Source organism: Thamnophis elegans, chromosome 4, assembly GCF_009769535.1.
Source record: "Thamnophis elegans isolate rThaEle1 chromosome 4, rThaEle1.pri, whole genome shotgun sequence".
Taxonomy (NCBI): domain Eukaryota; kingdom Metazoa; phylum Chordata; class Lepidosauria; order Squamata; family Colubridae; genus Thamnophis; species Thamnophis elegans.
The window spans coordinates 100,372,674-100,390,228 of NC_045544.1; the positions used below are offsets into that span (position 1 = coordinate 100,372,674).

General features: G+C 36.5%; 1 protein-coding gene across 1 annotated transcript in view; it reads left to right on the top strand.

Moving 5' to 3' along the window:
- Positions 1–17,288, top strand: part of SLC8A1 (solute carrier family 8 member A1) — a 224,081-nt gene extending 206,793 nt beyond the window's left edge. Inside the window, 4 exon segments of the mRNA XM_032215783.1 lie at positions 4,892–5,167; positions 13,372–13,455; positions 13,458–13,571; positions 13,574–17,288. Of these exon segments, the coding sequence (XP_032071674.1) occupies positions 4,892–5,167; positions 13,372–13,455; positions 13,458–13,571; positions 13,574–13,746 (647 nt within the window). The 3' untranslated portion in view covers positions 13,747–17,288.
- The last annotated feature ends 267 nt before the right edge of the window (positions 17,289–17,555 follow it).

Here is a 17,555-nt window from a genome sequence, read left to right on the forward strand (position 1 = left end):
TCACATGAAATCAGCACAGGGCAAAGAGGGGTCAGGGTTATTAACAAGGGGCCTGAAGTCAGAAAACAGCCAGTCATGTGGTCTTTAATCAGCATTGGTAGCCAAGGGTCAAAATCCACGATGTCTGTAATGCAAAGGTTAGATTCAGAAACTGGAAGCAAAGAAACAATGACACACACTTCAAAAGCCGCATTTTGTTCACAGCCTTTTGAGCTCTCAAGCAGAGCAGTTGGCAAGGCAGGAGTGCAGCTACACACAGGACTGATGTAACTAACCGGTTGTTTCAGTGCAAGTAATAATTGCTAGCTATTTCTAAGGGCAGGAACACACAATGTTCTCCTCTACATATCCATAGGTCAACAGTTTGTGCATCCTCCATCCAACTTTTCCTACAATATGCCAGAATAGTTTTTTCCAATTTGCAGTGGCACTCGTAACATAGTTTGTTTTGCTGTTGTGTGTCAATCTCCTCCATTTCAGTTGCTATTGCTGTGGCAGTCCCTTCCCTCCTGTCACCTGATATGTGCCTATTTTGCCCAGGGCTGCTAGACCAGTAAAACAATACACCTTTTTTAGACCATTGCCATGATGAAATTTGGACTTTTTACTATTGGAGTTTGTGTTTTTACACATCTATCTTTATTATCCATCCACGGATAGGATGAGAAACAGGCAGAGAAGGGTGTGGTTTTAAACCATCCTACTGTTTCTTGTTCCCCACAACTTTGATGTCAGTCACGCTCCATTTCAAACTTACTCTGGCAATTAGATTAAGGTATGGATAATTGGTCCTTTTAGTCACGATGATCTGGTAATCAGATTTTATTTTTTATAAAACTTATTACAAAGTCAAGTTTAGAAGAAACATGTAATTGATTCCTGGTTACCAAGTACCAGGAATGTACTATTAAACATCTTCAGAACTTGCCTCTTGGGTTCCCAAAGACATTTTGATGGCTATTCCAGGGAACAGGATGCTGGCTCTGATAGGCCTTAGGTCTGTCCCAATAAAATGTTTCATGTTTTTAGCTTATGTAAAGCCAATATAGCTACTTCATATTTTAAAACATTACTTGAAGCCAGGTTAAAGTAGATGTCTATGTTAATATTGACCTTTATCAATCTAAACTGAAGAATGCAATCCATTATCTTACTACAGTGCTTATTAGTCACTGTTTCTAGATGTTACCAAGCCACGTGGTTCGCTCGTGAAAGATTAAGCCATGTGTCACTAGGACTCAGTGGAAAAGATTCTTTTGAAAAAGAAATGGGATTTACAGAAGTTAGCTTCTGGGCCATTTCTCATCCCTGACTTGAGCCTGGAGAAATGACTATATTTCATTTTCTTTGTACCAGAATTATAGTTGAAATTTTTGTCCTAACAGTATTTCTTTTTTCCCCCCAAGCAATATGTGTCAGAAAGACAATGATTTAATTTGCTGTTTATCTGTTCTTTTGTTAAATATGCTTGCAATACTTTGGATAATGCTTATAGAAAGCTGGCTTTCTATTCCCTAGTCCGGCGTATCCTAGTTTTTCAAATAAAATCTTCCACTCTGCTCTAACAGTGATTTAAGATAGAAACTCGCTGGAGATTCTGGGAATAGTATCTGAAGGATTCTTATTCCACAAGACCCACATGAAATCCTCTAAAAGAGGTTGAAAAATGGCTTGTTTTGCTACCTGGCCGGAAAGCTGTTTTTTTATTAATGTATTTTTGTGTTCCTGCTTTATACATCAGTGAGAAACTTCATCAGCAATTACTCAAACAGTTATAAGGAGAAAAACACTGGAGGTTTTTTAATATTGTTTTTAAAAAGTGTAGCAGTTAAGCAAAAGGAAGCAGGGAGGTATTCATATACTTTATAATACCAGTTTTGCTAAGTAGGTAAACAATACATATTTAGTCCTCAAGAGTGCATTATGCCAGTCAGTTCAGCAGCTGTGTTTGATCAGCTTTTAATTTTTGATGCGAGATTTTTATTTCATCATAGTTTAACACCCTAAGCCATAAAATAGCTAATCAGAGTTAACATAATGAAGCTTAATACTAACCAAAAAGACTGTTTATAACATTATGCGACAAATAATGCAGTAGCAATGGGCCTCCAATAAACATTCTGTTACAATGCCCAGCATTTCTCCAAGGATCAGCAGGCATGCTGGCCATATAAAATTTGCAGATTTTGTTAATATGGTTGAAGAACACTGAGCTAGATTATAGATCCAAATAATTTATTCCAAACTTTCATTTCTAAATATCCAGGGAGCCATCATACTAAGGCCTTTTAATATTTACCAATGCACTAAATTAGTCATAAAAGCATAGTGTTTGATTCTCCTAATGGACATTTTATTGTTCTGCATCTCTTCCCATAAAGTGCTCTGAGAGAATTAAATATCAAAAAGCTTTGTTCACGCAATGTTCTTTTTAAAAATACATGAAATCTTATTGATTGGTGATTTAAAATTATTTAAAGAATTTTGAATAATCCCTTTCTAGTTATACCTGCAGGGTGCTGTCTGATCTTAGGACAATTTAAATCAACTTGACAGTACAAAATAACTCAAGAATTTAAATTGGCTTTAACCCAATCCACACAACTGTACACAATTGGCAGTTCCCACGGTCAGACAGGATGAAAACCTTAGGATCACAAAGTAGTTATACTTCTGTTTAAACATGTAAATCAAACAAATGAACAGAATACTTACCATATCTTGGTTTTTCTACATAAGAACAAGGCAAGTCAGAATTATCGTCTGAAAATGGGATCAACAATGAGAGGAAAGATTATAAGAGTAGTGAGAATACTTGGCCTTTTCAGTTTCTCAGTGGCAAAGACTTAGACTGATTATGTTGCCATGAAGAGGTCCGTATTGACCTTGCACCATTAGATGCTTCTCTTTCCAATCCTTTTCAGTGGAAGGAGATACAGATAGTAGCACTTTCATACCAATTTGTCAGTTTAGCAATAAAGAAAAAAAGGAATTTGGGGATTGAGAAGAAAACAAAAGTGAACTAGCAAAATTATTTTGAGGTTTTGTATGCATCCACCAAGAAAAGACAGTAAGTTCATTTATAGGACCATGTTAAACCTACATTTTGCATCCAGATCAGCTGTGTGCATGCAGGGCATGGCCAACCCCATAGCAGTTCCCACCTGCTTTTCAAGTTTCAAAGGGAATGTCTTAATGTGTAGTGTCCATTTTGATACAGCCCTATTGAATCTGTGGATAATTTCTCTTACATCCATACTCTAATGTGTAGTGAGGCATCTACAATATTTCTGTGTATTTCAACCTTGCTGATAAAAGTTTTTTTTCCCCTGTAATGGTGTCAAAAAAGCCATTTGCTGATGTTTGTTAATAGGAAAGAAGATGAAAACATTTGGGTTTCTTTCCACAATGCAAACTTTCTTGCATTTAAGATGGCACTCCCTGCCATTCTTCTGTGCTTCTCATTTCTCTGTTGAGAAAATGTAGCAATCTCACAGCTAGAACACCTAAAAGCTTCAGTCTTCAGCAGCTGTTTGGGCTCCTCTGTCCCACGCCTTTTGGGAGAATATTATACAGTGTACATCAAGATTAAGTAGCACATCAGGTGGTGCAAACCAAAAGAATCAAAATGTTCTGCAACAAACATCTAGTTACATAATTGTATTGCTAATCAAGAAGTAATCAGGAGACTTGTGGATAATTCACAGTGATTTGAGAAATGGTAATATGTGGAGGAAAAAATATGGCCTGATCTGATGAGTCATATTTCCAGAAGCTTTCAGGATCAAGCAAAACAGATAACATTGTCTAGGCTTTACTCTCAAAATAAGCTTAGTAGAGGAAAACTACCAAAGGAAATAACAGGCTTTAATCACATGACACCTTTGTTGGAACCAGTTAGTTTAGCCTAAACAACTAAAAACAAGAAATGAAGCAATGCTAAGAAAGGCAAAGGAGGAGTTCACCCCATCATGTGGTACCTGTGTCTTGAACTGCCAGCCTTCTGATCCACAACCCAGCATCCTAAACACTAGGCCACCATACCCCCACAATATAACAACAGATACAATTAATAAGAACAATTAAAACTCAAGACAAATTTGGTAGAAATGCAAAATGTATATAAGTCAGAAAATAATTTGATTACGAAACTGAAACAAACTCCCCGTGACACTTTTTTAAATAAGTGTAACAAAATGACAAATATATTTATAAAATTATGGAATGATGTATGAAGAGGAAAAAACATTTTTTTTCTTCTCTCACAAGGACTGAAAAATATAGTGGCCTTTTCCTCTAAGTGATATATTTATTAAGCTGTTATATATTTCATTTTTTTAAAAGGCAATTGTATGATAATTATACTTGTGTTAATCAGTAAATTTATAGAAAGTAGAAGTTATGGTAATTCAAAGCCCATTTTAAAACTGACTTCGATTGTGTCTTTACTATGCTTTAAAATGCAGTTATTTGGTTTCATTGTATATTTGCTGTTTAATATTGATTTCTTTTCCATGTACTTCACATTTGCCACTTTATCATTTTAAGAGTGATTTATCATTTTTGCTTCATCCTTTGAATTGTTACAAGAGCCTGTGAATTTGGATTCACCAACAGCTGGTTGTTTCATGTGGGTGTAAGGTGTCTATAGCCCAGTTGTCACGTATTCTGAGGTTGTTTTGGAAGCTGCCAAATATACAAATAATAAAGTCTATTTACACCTTTACAGTAATCATTTCATATGTAGTTAGGTATTAGCCTATCAGAGTCAATTACGCCTACCTTCCATTAGTTTCAGTTATCTTTTTCTCAGCCTTACTGTTGGGAACCATCATTCATGAACCATTCTCTCCTCCCCCCCCCTTTTTTTTCTCTCTCTTTCCTCTTTCAGGAGAGGATGATGATGATGATGAATGTGGCGAAGAGAAGCTACCATCCTGCTTTGATTATGTGATGCACTTTCTGACCGTCTTCTGGAAAGTCCTTTTTGCCTTTGTGCCCCCGACAGACTACTGGAATGGTTGGGCTTGTTTTGTAGTGTCCATCCTCATGATTGGCCTTCTCACAGCTTTCATTGGGGATTTGGCATCCCATTTTGGCTGCACAATTGGCCTGAAGGATTCTGTAACTGCAGTCGTATTTGTTGCATTGGGAACTTCAGTACCAGGTAAGAAAAAAGAAATAAAAAGACACCAAAAATAATTTATTACTATTACTTTTCATATTGTCTCCCTTTGCTGTAAAATGAGGGTTCCTAGTAAGCCTGGAACAATCCAGAATTTGGCCGCAATTATTTCAGACAATTTCCACTGGAATCCCACGGATTATTTCAGAAGAAATGACTGTCAATTGCAGCCCTAGATTATGTTTCTCTATCTGTTACTTCCTATTAACCTTTTTTAAACCAGAAAAAAAATATTTTTGAATCATCTGTGGCTGAAAAGCCACTCCATTTATTACATCTTCACTCTGGGAGCTCACCTTTATTTAAAATGCTATTTCTTACTACATTACTTATTCAGAAGTGATACATTCACATAAAGCTTGCCAAATTTTAAGTAACCATAACAAGACAATTACAGAGTCAAAATAAGCAAGATGTTAAATAGGGTTTCCTATTTAAAGTAATACAGAAAGGTACAATATCATTGTGTATTAGAAAGCAAACAATCATGATCATTAAATCTACTCATAGTAGGGTCCATACAAGGTATGGAAAGGGGGTTTCAATTTTTCTTGCTTTTCATGATCCCAATGACGCATCAAGGCAATAGTTGCTTTTCTATCATTCTAAAGATTACTGATAGAACAATAGTAATCTGTCTCCTATGGATCCTAACTCTGTGGAAGATAAAATTTTAATGTCACGTATGTTTTATCTGTATATAGAGAAGTGGAGGGGGGGAATAATTCAGGCAAGGCAAAGTCAATTTTACTTAAAGGCAGAAGAAAACTCATTGGGACCAGACCAATAAAAGTGGTTCTAAGAACAGGACACCTGACTACCTGATGCATTTTTAGGTTGTCCCTAACAATGGAATTATAGATCATATTTATCTGCACATAAACTAGGGAAGATATATACATTTATTCATTCATTCATTCATTTATTACTATTTATTACTTATGACATTTTTATGCCAGCCATTCCCCTACAAGATGACTCTAGCTGCTTAACAAGTCATAAAACAAGTAAAAATAATTAAATATTGAAACTGCACTATCTACATATCAGAAAATATTAATCATAGAATTTCCTGATACATAACAGCTTGAGTTCTGTCATTTAGCAATGGCCTTCTGCACCATGGTAATGTCAGGGAAGTTTGCTTGCCGATACTCTGTCTATACATTTTTCCATATAAATATATCACGTACACGTATTATACCTGTTAAGGACGTATTGGCATTTGAGGAAACTTTTCAGATTTCTTCTAGTATATTAACTCTAAGGTTACAAAAATGTTTTGGCCTGAAGAGATGAAACAAAGTAGAATAATTATTCTAAGTACAGTAGAGGTCGTGAGATTTATTTATTTATGTACATTAAATTTATATGCTGCCCATTTCACTATTTCAGAAAGTCTGGGTGGCTTGCAATGTGATAAAAAGACAAAAAAGATAATGCAAAGCAATTAAAATTAAGAGGATTAAATAACTTAAATTAACTTCCCTAGTTTCTCCAGAATGATTACAGTGAAAAGGCTTTTCACAAAAGACAATTGCAGTGATTATGTCCAATTCTTCCTTGTTTTATATTAGTAGCATTTCTTTGTGAACATATCATTTTAATCACATGTAATCAGTACTTTGTCTTTCCCATCCCTGCATTTATTAGGCAATTTTTCCTTTTACTAGTTTTACTTTTAGGAAGAATTAAATAAGATGAGAATTTTAAAAATCATGATACTAAATAAATTTAGTACTATTAATACTATACTTATTGGTCTTTGAAATCTTTTTGTTCCCAAATCTATTTCAATATGATCAACAGAAAGCATAATAAAATGCTTTCTATATTGCTCAATGGTGTCAATTAATGATTAGGATCTTGATATGTCAATTCCCAGTGGCAGGGAAGACAACTAAGGCCTAAGCAGAGGAAGCGAACAAGTGGGAAGTCACAGCTAAAGGGACAGTTCTATTATTTAGCATTGTGAGGTCATCACCTCAGATGACCAATGCCGGGAGGTAGCAGCAACAGATTGGAGGACCAAATTATGCATCATGCAATCCTTCAAACACCCCCTAAGCAGTGGTGGGATTCAGTCAGTTCGCACTACTTTGGGAGAACCGGTTGTTAAGTTTCTGAGCAGTTTGGTGAACTGGTTGTTGGAAGAAATCATTAGAGCAGAGAACCGGTTGTTCAATTATTTGAATCCCACCACTGCCCCTAAGTTACCCTTCAAACAGTCACTCTCTCCTAGCATTGAATTTCATGTAATTCCACGCCATGATAGACTGTAACTCACTGATCAAGCCATACAAGATGTATGTATGCAGGTGATCCTGGGAACATTCCCACGTGGTCACATTGTCAGTGTGGAAGAAAAATTCAACTGCCGATCCAATCAGATTGTGCACATTCCCCAATTCACTGGCAACAGTTTGCTTTAGGATGCCAAAAAAGGGAGCAGAAAGGCTGATACATGTTCATCTTTTCAGTTATGCACCCGTTATTTGGTATGCAGGAATCAGCAGCTTTTCATGATCTGGAGATAAGGTTATCACCTACAAATGTCTATATGTCAAACTGCAATTATAGGATACAAATCAGGAAAAATCGTTTTTATTTAAAAAAAAAAAAAAAAGCTGAGAATTCTGCAGTGGAGGACCCAAACCCAAGCTCATAGGCCAGAAGAAAGAAAAGTTAAGAATAAAGAGCAAGCTAAAAAAAACTAGCTTGAGGCACAAGTCAAAAATCAATATCCAAAAATTTAGTAGTAAGCTAGTGAAGAACAGCCCATTGACTTAACTCTGCATTAAACATCTTTTGAACAAGACAGCTTTAACCAATCTCATTGCCTAGTTCCCAGCATCATGAATTTACTTCTGAGTAATATTTACAGAATTATATTGTGAGTCACATTCAGTTTTAAACAAAGAGTAGATGTGTAATAGGGCTGCAGTTTCAACATAATTTACAATCATCTTGTCAGTAGTATGAATGCTAGGGGTAGGAGCATTGGAATGAAATCATTGCTAGATAAGATAATTAAATTATCCAAATGAGACATCTATTTGCAACTTAGATGCTATAAGTTTCCTTTTAAAGAAATGGAATTCCTTACTAGAATGTATTATAGCTCATGCACATAATTCAGTCCCATTGGTCTCACTGAATAATGTGGTGATACTTAAATTATGTTTATTAATATAATATTTATCATGTTACTGTTCATCTTTATGTTCATGGTTTGATAGAGGCCCCAGGATCCTTACAGTAGCCAAGTCTTGGATATGGCAAACAAAACCCTTCCAAAAGATGCTGCTGAATTTCAGTCAAAATGAAATAAAGAGGGAGATTTTTAAATAAGGGCACTTACCATATTTACGTGGCAAAACCTCAAAGAGCAAATAAAGTAATAGAGTGTTATGTATTTCTTTACCACCATCTATTGATTGTTCCAATTTTTGCATTGTCATTATGGAATGCCTAAGAAAGGTAGAATACACAGGTTTTTAAAATAAATAGATTATACATTTAACCTAAATAGCTAGCATTTATAGTTAAACCCACCTGTGTCCCAATTCAATAGTTCTACTGAACCATTCATCTGCATGTCAAATTGTCAATGAAAATTATTTATTTGTTTAAGAAACTAATTGTTTAACCAAACTGACAATGGACTGCTATATGCTCTCCAGAATCATTTTTCATGAGATGCTATATAAATTTGAATAATAAATAAATAGAAACATAATACAATTATCAGAATAAATTTAAAGAAGGGAAAAAGGTATAGTCAAGACCCCCAAAAACTCTCACACCCATAGATCACACAGCCATGCCAGAACAATATTTGTAAAATGCAATGATCAGTCAAAAATTGAAAAGTGCTTATCAAAAGTTGATTGCCTAAGGCTGTGGTGGCAAACCTATGGCACGCATGCCAGAAATGGCATGTGGAGCCCTCTCTGTGGGCATGCGTGCTGTTGCCAGCTGCTCTTCTGCTTATTGCCATGCACATGCGCCAGCCAATTGGTCTTTGCTCATGCTGAAGCACCAGAAACCCAAAGACAACTGACCAGTGTGGATACGCACGCTGGAAATCCAGAGACCAGGTGGCTGGCCCGTGCATGTGCACAGCCAGCTGGTCTTTGGGTTTCCGGCAGTCTGGCATGCACACAAGCGCACACACGTTCTGGTTTGGGCACTCAGTGCCAAAAAGGTTTGCCATCACTGGCCTATGGCAACCTTTCTGGATCTGGTGATTTCCAGAAATCTGGCTCTGTCATTCCTAAAATTTCCAATAAGCATGGCCAGCCTCCACTCAGCTGAAGGATCCAGATTGAAGACAGCATGCCCTTTTGGGCCATAGCTTCATTATCAAATCTATGTGCCATAAAATAAATTGAAACTAAAATTAAATTCCCTCTTCACAAGGAACCATAGGGTTTACAATTCTATGCGGGATGCTAATGTTCTCACTGACAATTCACATAATTTGCATCAAAAAAACACTTTTCTAAGTTGGGGGGGGAGCAAATAGATAAACAATATTTTTAGCCTGAAGGGCTACTAAAATAGAAGTCAGTTATGTTGCAGACATAACATGAACCTTTACACATATACTGTAAGCCTAGCTCACTCTTCTCCAGTGTAATATAGGTAGTCCTCAACCTATGACCACAATTGAGCTCAAAATTTAAGTGAGAAATTGTTAAGTGAATTCTGCCCTATTTTACGACTTTTCTTGTCACCTTTGTTAAGCGAATCACTGGAGTTCTAAATTACTAGCCTGGTTATTAAGCAAATATGGCTTCCCTATTGTCTTTCATTGTCAGGAGGCTGCATAACCCTAAGACACAACCGTCATAAAAATGAACCAGCTGTCAGCATCCAAATGTAAATCACGTGATCATAGTGATGCTGAAATGGTCATAAGAGTGAAAAATGGTCCTAAGTCACTTTTTTCAATGCCGTTGTAACTTTGAACGGTCACTAAACAAACTGTTGTAAGTCAAGGTCTAGCTGCAATTTACTAGTTTCCTCATGCCTTTACTAATAAAGGAACTAGTGTTTAACTCCCAGTTAGTCAGATGATCACCCAGCAGGCAGATGTCTGGACAATAGGAAATATATTGGTTGTGCTGGTTTGTTACTCTGTTGATGAATCTGTTGTTGTTGTTGTTTTTACCCCAGCTCATGTTTTATGGAAGTTGCTTTCCTGTTTCTGATATTTTTATAATGGTTTTTAGTATTGTTAGCCACCCAGAATCTGGAATCTATGTAAATTATTAATAAATAAGCAAACCAATTTAATTTCATAAAAACTACCGTGAATGAAGAGTGTTTTGCAAGCAACCTTGCCACCCACAGCTTGCCAAGAACTCTGCTGGCTATTGCATAAGGACCTAGTATGAACTTTCTTATTTTGACATCACTTCTGCAGCTTAATTATTAAGTTGCTGTGGAACAGCAAAGGCAGAATTCTGGAGAAACTGCCTTTTTTTTTAACAGAGCTTATAGAAATGTCCACGGTGCTATTTTTATGAGTGAAAGCAGCTTTTGAATTTTAATATAAATTAACATTCTTGCCCTACCTATTTGGCTTTGCCTTTGTATGAGGATGAAGAGCTAACTACCACCTGAGACCTCACAATTCTGCATCCAGCATACCATAGGAAAAAGCTGTTTCTAAACTCCTGCCAAGAATGACATTTTAAAGAAGTACTTTTGTAGGCTGAGTTGTCTTTTCTCTCTTTTTATCCAAGGTGGCCTGAGGCTGTTGTACTGGAAAACATTCAGTTAAAACAGCTTGGAATGCTCTTTTTTTTAAACAAAATACATCAAGTTGCATACTTGGGATGGAGTTTAAATAACAGCAAATTCTCCTTTACTAGTGAAATGTTTGTGACTGGAGCACCATAAGATTAGCGCCTGTTTCAGGAAAATTAAATAATGCAGGGGGTGGTGGGGGAAACGGATAAAAGAGGTAGATATCCAACAATGCTTTGAAATACAGAAAGAAAGACAAGTAATGAATGTGCAATTTGGATTTCCCTCTAATCTGATTTTGTAGAATGGGAGCCAAATTGATCGTTTCACAATAATGCGTATCTATTTTATTTAGTACTTTAGCTTACATTTAAGTTGATATAGGCAATCCTTGACTTATGACCACAATTGAGTCCAAATTTTCTGTTGCTAAGTGAGACATTTATTAAGTGAGTTTTGCCCCATTTCTTGTCACATTTGTTAAGTGAATCACTGCCTTTGTTAACTTAGTAATTCAGTTATTAAATGAATCTGGCTTCCCCATTGACTTTGCTTGTCAGAAGGTTATAAAAGGTGATCACATGACCCCAGGATACTGCAACAGTCATAAGTCTGAAAAGCAGTCATAAGTCACTTTCTTCAGTACCGTTGTAACTTTGAACGATCACTAAATGAACTGTTGTAAGTCGAGGGCTATATGTATAATGAAGCTGTTCAAATTATCTGCCCTCAGACTTGATTCAGAAGTTACTATTATCATGAACTGACTACCATAGACCGCTGTTTTTTTACAAGCCACTTTTTGAGCTGATTCACACTTTCTACTAAGGCAGAATGTGCTTTGGCTTAGGGAAGTGTGATCCTGCCAATAATGGCTTACCATTGTGCTGAGCACCCATTGGGGCTTCGCATCATCAGACCATCAAATCAAAAAACCAGTTAAGTACAAAATATAAGTGTGAACCCAGGCTAAATCTCAATCTCCTAAGCTTCTTTTACAGAGTTTGTGTTAATATTACAAGGACATAGATAGTACATAGTACATATTGTTTTAATATTATTATGAAATGATATCACATTATCATTAATGTAATTATGAGCCAAAGCTATGAACCATAATCCCAATTTAAATTTCAAAATATAGTTGTAAGAAAAACTACATTGTTTTTAATCATGCTGTTTGTTACTGGATAATTGAACAGTTCATACTGGGGGAAAGACTTTTCGTTCCAGAGAAGGAAGAATGAGGGGAGAGAAAAGAAAAATTTGCAAAAAGATAATTTCTAACCATCAGACAGAGTGGATCGATGTATAATGCTACATAGATTCTAAAGAAGCTCCTGGCAGGAGAAAAATGCAAGCTGAAGTTGTAGGTTCAGCTTCTGCTTCTCCCGTGTATCCGTTCTCCTCCAATGATTGCAAAATGGTTTGAAATGCAGATATATGTTGTGATCCCCTTTTAGTTATGGCTACTTCAATTCCTTTAATGTCCAAACCACTGGGTTTGGGTGGTTTCAGTTGATATTTAATACTACCTTCAAGGCAGAAAAAACAGGGTACTTCAAACACTGAAACACATATATCTAGAAATTATAGATATAAATAAAAACTAAAGTAGAATAAAAAAGCACAATAGCGATGATCACTAAGATTAATGCTATTCTGTGGTTGAGTGAGTAAGTGAGATGAGTGAGAACAAAAAGAGGCACTTAATCGAGCAACAGGGATACATCAAAATCCTGGTTAAACAGAAAGAAGCCACAAATAAGCTTCATATTCTCTGCCACCTATTTCTTCAGAACTGGATCTGGGATTCCCTGTAGAAGGAGCAAAAGAGAAGCTTGGGGATTCTACAGAACTATCCCCATTTGGCATATGTCCTGATGTAGAGGTCTATCTTTAAAACACCTCCGCAGAACTGCGGGGGGTAGAGTATATCCAACCCACCAGGTGAAGACCTGGAGAATATCAGAACCAAAAAGGAGGAAGGATTGGGTGATAGCACATACCCATTTGGGGTGGGAGTGGGGAATCCACAGACCACAGGATTAGATTCTAATCTTAGATTAAACTTTGAAACCTGAACTATTTAAAATCCATGATATTGGCATAACCTAATGGGAAGGGGTTTGTAAAAAGAGACTTAAAGATTGCAGTTTGCTAGTAGCTCTTTTTAACAAGTTGGTTTAAAACAGTGTCTAATTACTAGTAGAGGCAGAAGCACAGGAGGAAAAAGCCACTGGGCTAAGATTGATAGAACATCAGTTCTATACTGTGCAACTTCAAAGTCTATCCAGATCTTGCTTTTGGATAGATTATTTATCAATGTACCATCCTGCTATTGCTAGAAAACCATTTGCCTAACACTGAGCTTGGAAATTGGGATCATAGCACAAGGTTCAATAATACTGTTTCTTTTCACTTTACAGATACATTTGCCAGCAAAGTAGCAGCAACACAAGATCAATATGCAGATGCTTCTATAGGTAATGTCACTGGTAGCAACGCTGTGAATGTTTCCTGGGAATCGGCGTAGCCTGGTCCATTGCTGCAATCTACCATGCAGCCAAAGGGGAGACATTTGCAGTCCAACCAGGCAACCTGGCTTTCTCTGTCACCCTCTTCACTATATTGCTTTCATCAGTGTTGGTGTGCTCCTCTACCGGCGAAGACCAGAGATTGGAGGTGAGCTAGGTGGGCCACGGACTGCCAAGATTTTGACCTCAAGCCTCTTTGTGCTGCTCTGGCTCTTGTACATATTTTTCTCATCTATGGAAGCCTACTGCCACATAAAGGGCTTCTAAAGAAACAATTGAAGATAATATCTATCTATATATATATATATATAATACATATATATATAGAAAGAGAGATATAGAGATATAGATCTAATATTATTGAACAGAGAAGAAAAGACATTTGCCATGTTCACTTACCTATTGATGGAATGTAGCTTTGTGGTAGGAGTTTGAAATCTGCAGGAGTCTTCACCAGGAGGAGCAGCATTGCAATGGAGACGTGGATGCAGGGCCATCTTTGCAACTCAGCCTACAAGGTCATGATGGAGTTATTTTGTATTTCCCTTTCCCCTCCCTCTCTAAGGAGCAGTTGGATGTCAAAGGGGGTTGTTTGGAAAGACTAACAACCAACTTTAAGTTATATCATATTGGGCGAAGGACTTAAGTGGGAGTTCTTGACTTTCTGACCAATATCTTTGTTGCCTTCTTCATTAACTCAAGAACAAGCTGAATCACCACCCTCAATGACACATGTGAGTCTAGAGTGACCAACACAATCCAAGGGGGTTCCAACCCTATGCTGTTTATGGGGAGGATAATTTTGCTTGAGGTTTTGTTTTGTTTGTTTTTATTTTTGTTTTGATCCCTCCTTAACTGCCTGGTTGTTCAGATGTTATTAAACCACAGATAACCCTTTCCCATTTTTTTTCAGAACTCTATTTATGACCAGCACTCTCTTAAAAGAAAAATAGCCACCTAAACCATATTTAATCAATTCTCCGTTTGCTCCAGACTGTGGATTATAGACTCATGCCCGAAGCCCTAGCATTTTTTCCTGTATTTCTGACATATTTTGTCAGATAAATTTCAGTTCCCTCCTATGCCCTTTCCATCTACCAATATTTGCTGCTATGCTCCTTCTCATACTCCAAATTGGGAATGCTTTCATTGTACTTGTTGTAATACTTTGCATGAATGAAGCAAACCATAATCTGTAATATAGCATTGAATAGTGATAGTGAAGCTGACCGACCATTGAAAATGCAAGCGTGTTTCTTTCCATATCTTTTCTTTTCAATGAACAGAGTGAGAGTCCAGAAATGGCTGGTATTCATTCTGTTGTTCAGTATAAGGTTCCTAAGAAGCAATAACCAAGAGCTGGAGAAAGTCTTAGGTTTTAAAGGAAGAAACTGTGCAAGTTTCATCACATAGAAAGGGATCTGTTTACCAGTCAAGTACAAGGACTCGGAAAGTTGTTTATACTGAGTCAAGCCGGTGACCTATCTAGCCCAGGACTCTCACTTAGAGTGATTCTCTGAGATCTCAGGGAGAAGCTTATCCAGCCTGTAACTATTTTAACTGGTGATTCCATGAATTGAATTGTTGGATAGTTGACATGCTAGCATGTGCTTTACCACTGAGTTGTGGATGAATTTAGCCTGTTTATTACTAGACTGTTGGAATTAATTGGGACTTAATGTTCATTTTAAGTATGAACAGCTGTGTTTAACCCTAAATCACCAGAACATCCTTGAGCTTTTTTTTCAGTCACCCATTTTACACAGAGTATTTATGCTGCATGTGCTCCAGATGCCAATTCTTTGGTCTCTTGCATTGCTTATTCTCTCTGATCCTGCTCTTGCTCTATGGAAATCGCTGACATTTGTAAAGGGCAACCCACCCTCAGAATACTGTAATTCAAATTAATTTTTCCATGCTGGAGTTAAAAAGTTCTACTACCCATTGGCCTTCAGAACAACAATGGGTCCTAGCAAGAAATGTGGCACTATCTGCATTGTCTGGCAGTGAATTGGCATTTAGCTCCATAAATTAAAAAGTATCAGTATTGTTGTAGACATTGATGAGTACATGTGAACAATGTACATATCAATGTTCAGAGTAGATTAATGTACCAAAAAGGAGCTTTACTTGGGAACTATCATTCAGGGGCAGTGCAACTGAACAGTCCAATGATATTTATTTCGTAGCTAGTTTGTCTATTGATTTCTCCATACGCTGTCTTTCTATTATTATTATTTTTCATTTTTCAGAATTATCTCACCACTACATCTGAAATATCTAAAGCAAGCAAATCTAAACGGGGATTAGAGAGAATGAAACTTATTGAAACAATTCATTTTCCTCGTTTCTGTTTCTTTCTTTCTGTTTTTTTTTTAATTCTCTTTATGGGTGCCAGAGAAGTAAAATGTGCATGGCTTTGCTGCTTCCCTAGTCACACGGAAGCAGTGTGGGTAGCCATGAGCAGTACAGGGTTTATACCTTAAAAATCGTCATATAAACACTGTTATTGCAGTTGTAACCGCACAATAGCCTGTTCTGAAAAAGGAAACTGACAAGTAATTAGGGGAAAAACAAAGCCATTGATGTTCCATATCATAAAAATATAGTCATGTTTACAATGATAAGGAGCTGTTCTCTAAATATCAATGGAGAATCTATGGGCCTTTGGATATTATTGGACTCCAGTTCCCAGCAGTATGGCCAGTAGTTCAGAATCATGGGAGTGATATTCAGTAATATTTGAAGAGTCTCAGGTTAATCCATCTCCAATTGGAAAATGAAAAGATATATATGTAAAATATATTTCTCATTGTCACTTAGCAGTGCTGCTGGATGTTGGTTGAAAAAAAATCTGTAGACATATTTCCAAGTATTTCTCCCCAATATATAATGATATTCTTTTGGGAGTTTGTAATTTCTCCTTTATTCACGGGGGGGGGGGGGGGGTGTATGACTGATAATAAACAATTCTTCTATCACCCATTTTCTCATGGATACTTTCTCATACACATACGGTATATTACGGTAAGCGAAGTGACTGTATGAATTCACATCCTTAAAATCCTACTATCCTTAAATCATACAACCACCGATTTGGAAATGACCTGCTCAGTGCATTAATTAAATGGAAAAAACCAGAATACCAATGCTGTAGAAAAAAAATCACTCTATAAAACTGCAAAAACATTAGGCATATTTCAAGCCGTGGGGAAACTAATTGTAATACCATATAATGGACTGAGTGAATAAAGCAAAATAAGAGATGGATTTCTTTTTATCACGTTAGAATTTCATACTAGATTTTTATCTGTATATGGTAGCCCAGACTCATTGAAATTAATGGTACGTTTGCCGGAGTAATGAATTGGATGCCTCAGGTATTTAGGGATTCCACTCAATACAATGCCTAGCATTTTCCCATTCATTTCAATGCAGAGGCTACCTGTGCAGATGCTGTTTCATTTGTGCATGACATGTGCACACAGAAAGCTTTAAAAGGCCTAGTCTACATCACCAGTGAATGTACACATTAACTGTAACTATCTCAGATCCTTAATGGCATCTTTTAATCTAGCTATAAAACTAAAAAATAAAAGTTGTTCTCACATCACCTGGTTAAAAAGATGAAAGTTAGACTAGGCTTTCAATCATTTTGAACAATCTGTGGAATGCTTGAATTCTGAGTTTTCCTTTTATTTATTTTTCTGTAAATTGTTTTTCACTTTTGAAGGCTTTTTGTTCTCTGTTAATTTCATTTGATTTGTGTTATGGACTTGGAGGTGGGGGGTGGGATAACATTTGGGTTGTCAGGGATATTATTATTATTAATAATACGATCATTGTGTTTGTGTAAAATTATTTCATTTCATTTGTTTTCTTCATTTTATGATGTGTGTAATGCACAGTAACAGAAACAGTGTGTACACTAAATGTGATCAATGGTACACTGAGACACAGATAATAAAATTTATAATTAGTTTTGATTTAAAGATCAGCACTGTTGCATTTTCCCTCTATGCTGTCTCATTTCTTTTCTCCATTAATTCATCTTATCTAGTTCATTTTGGTGTTGT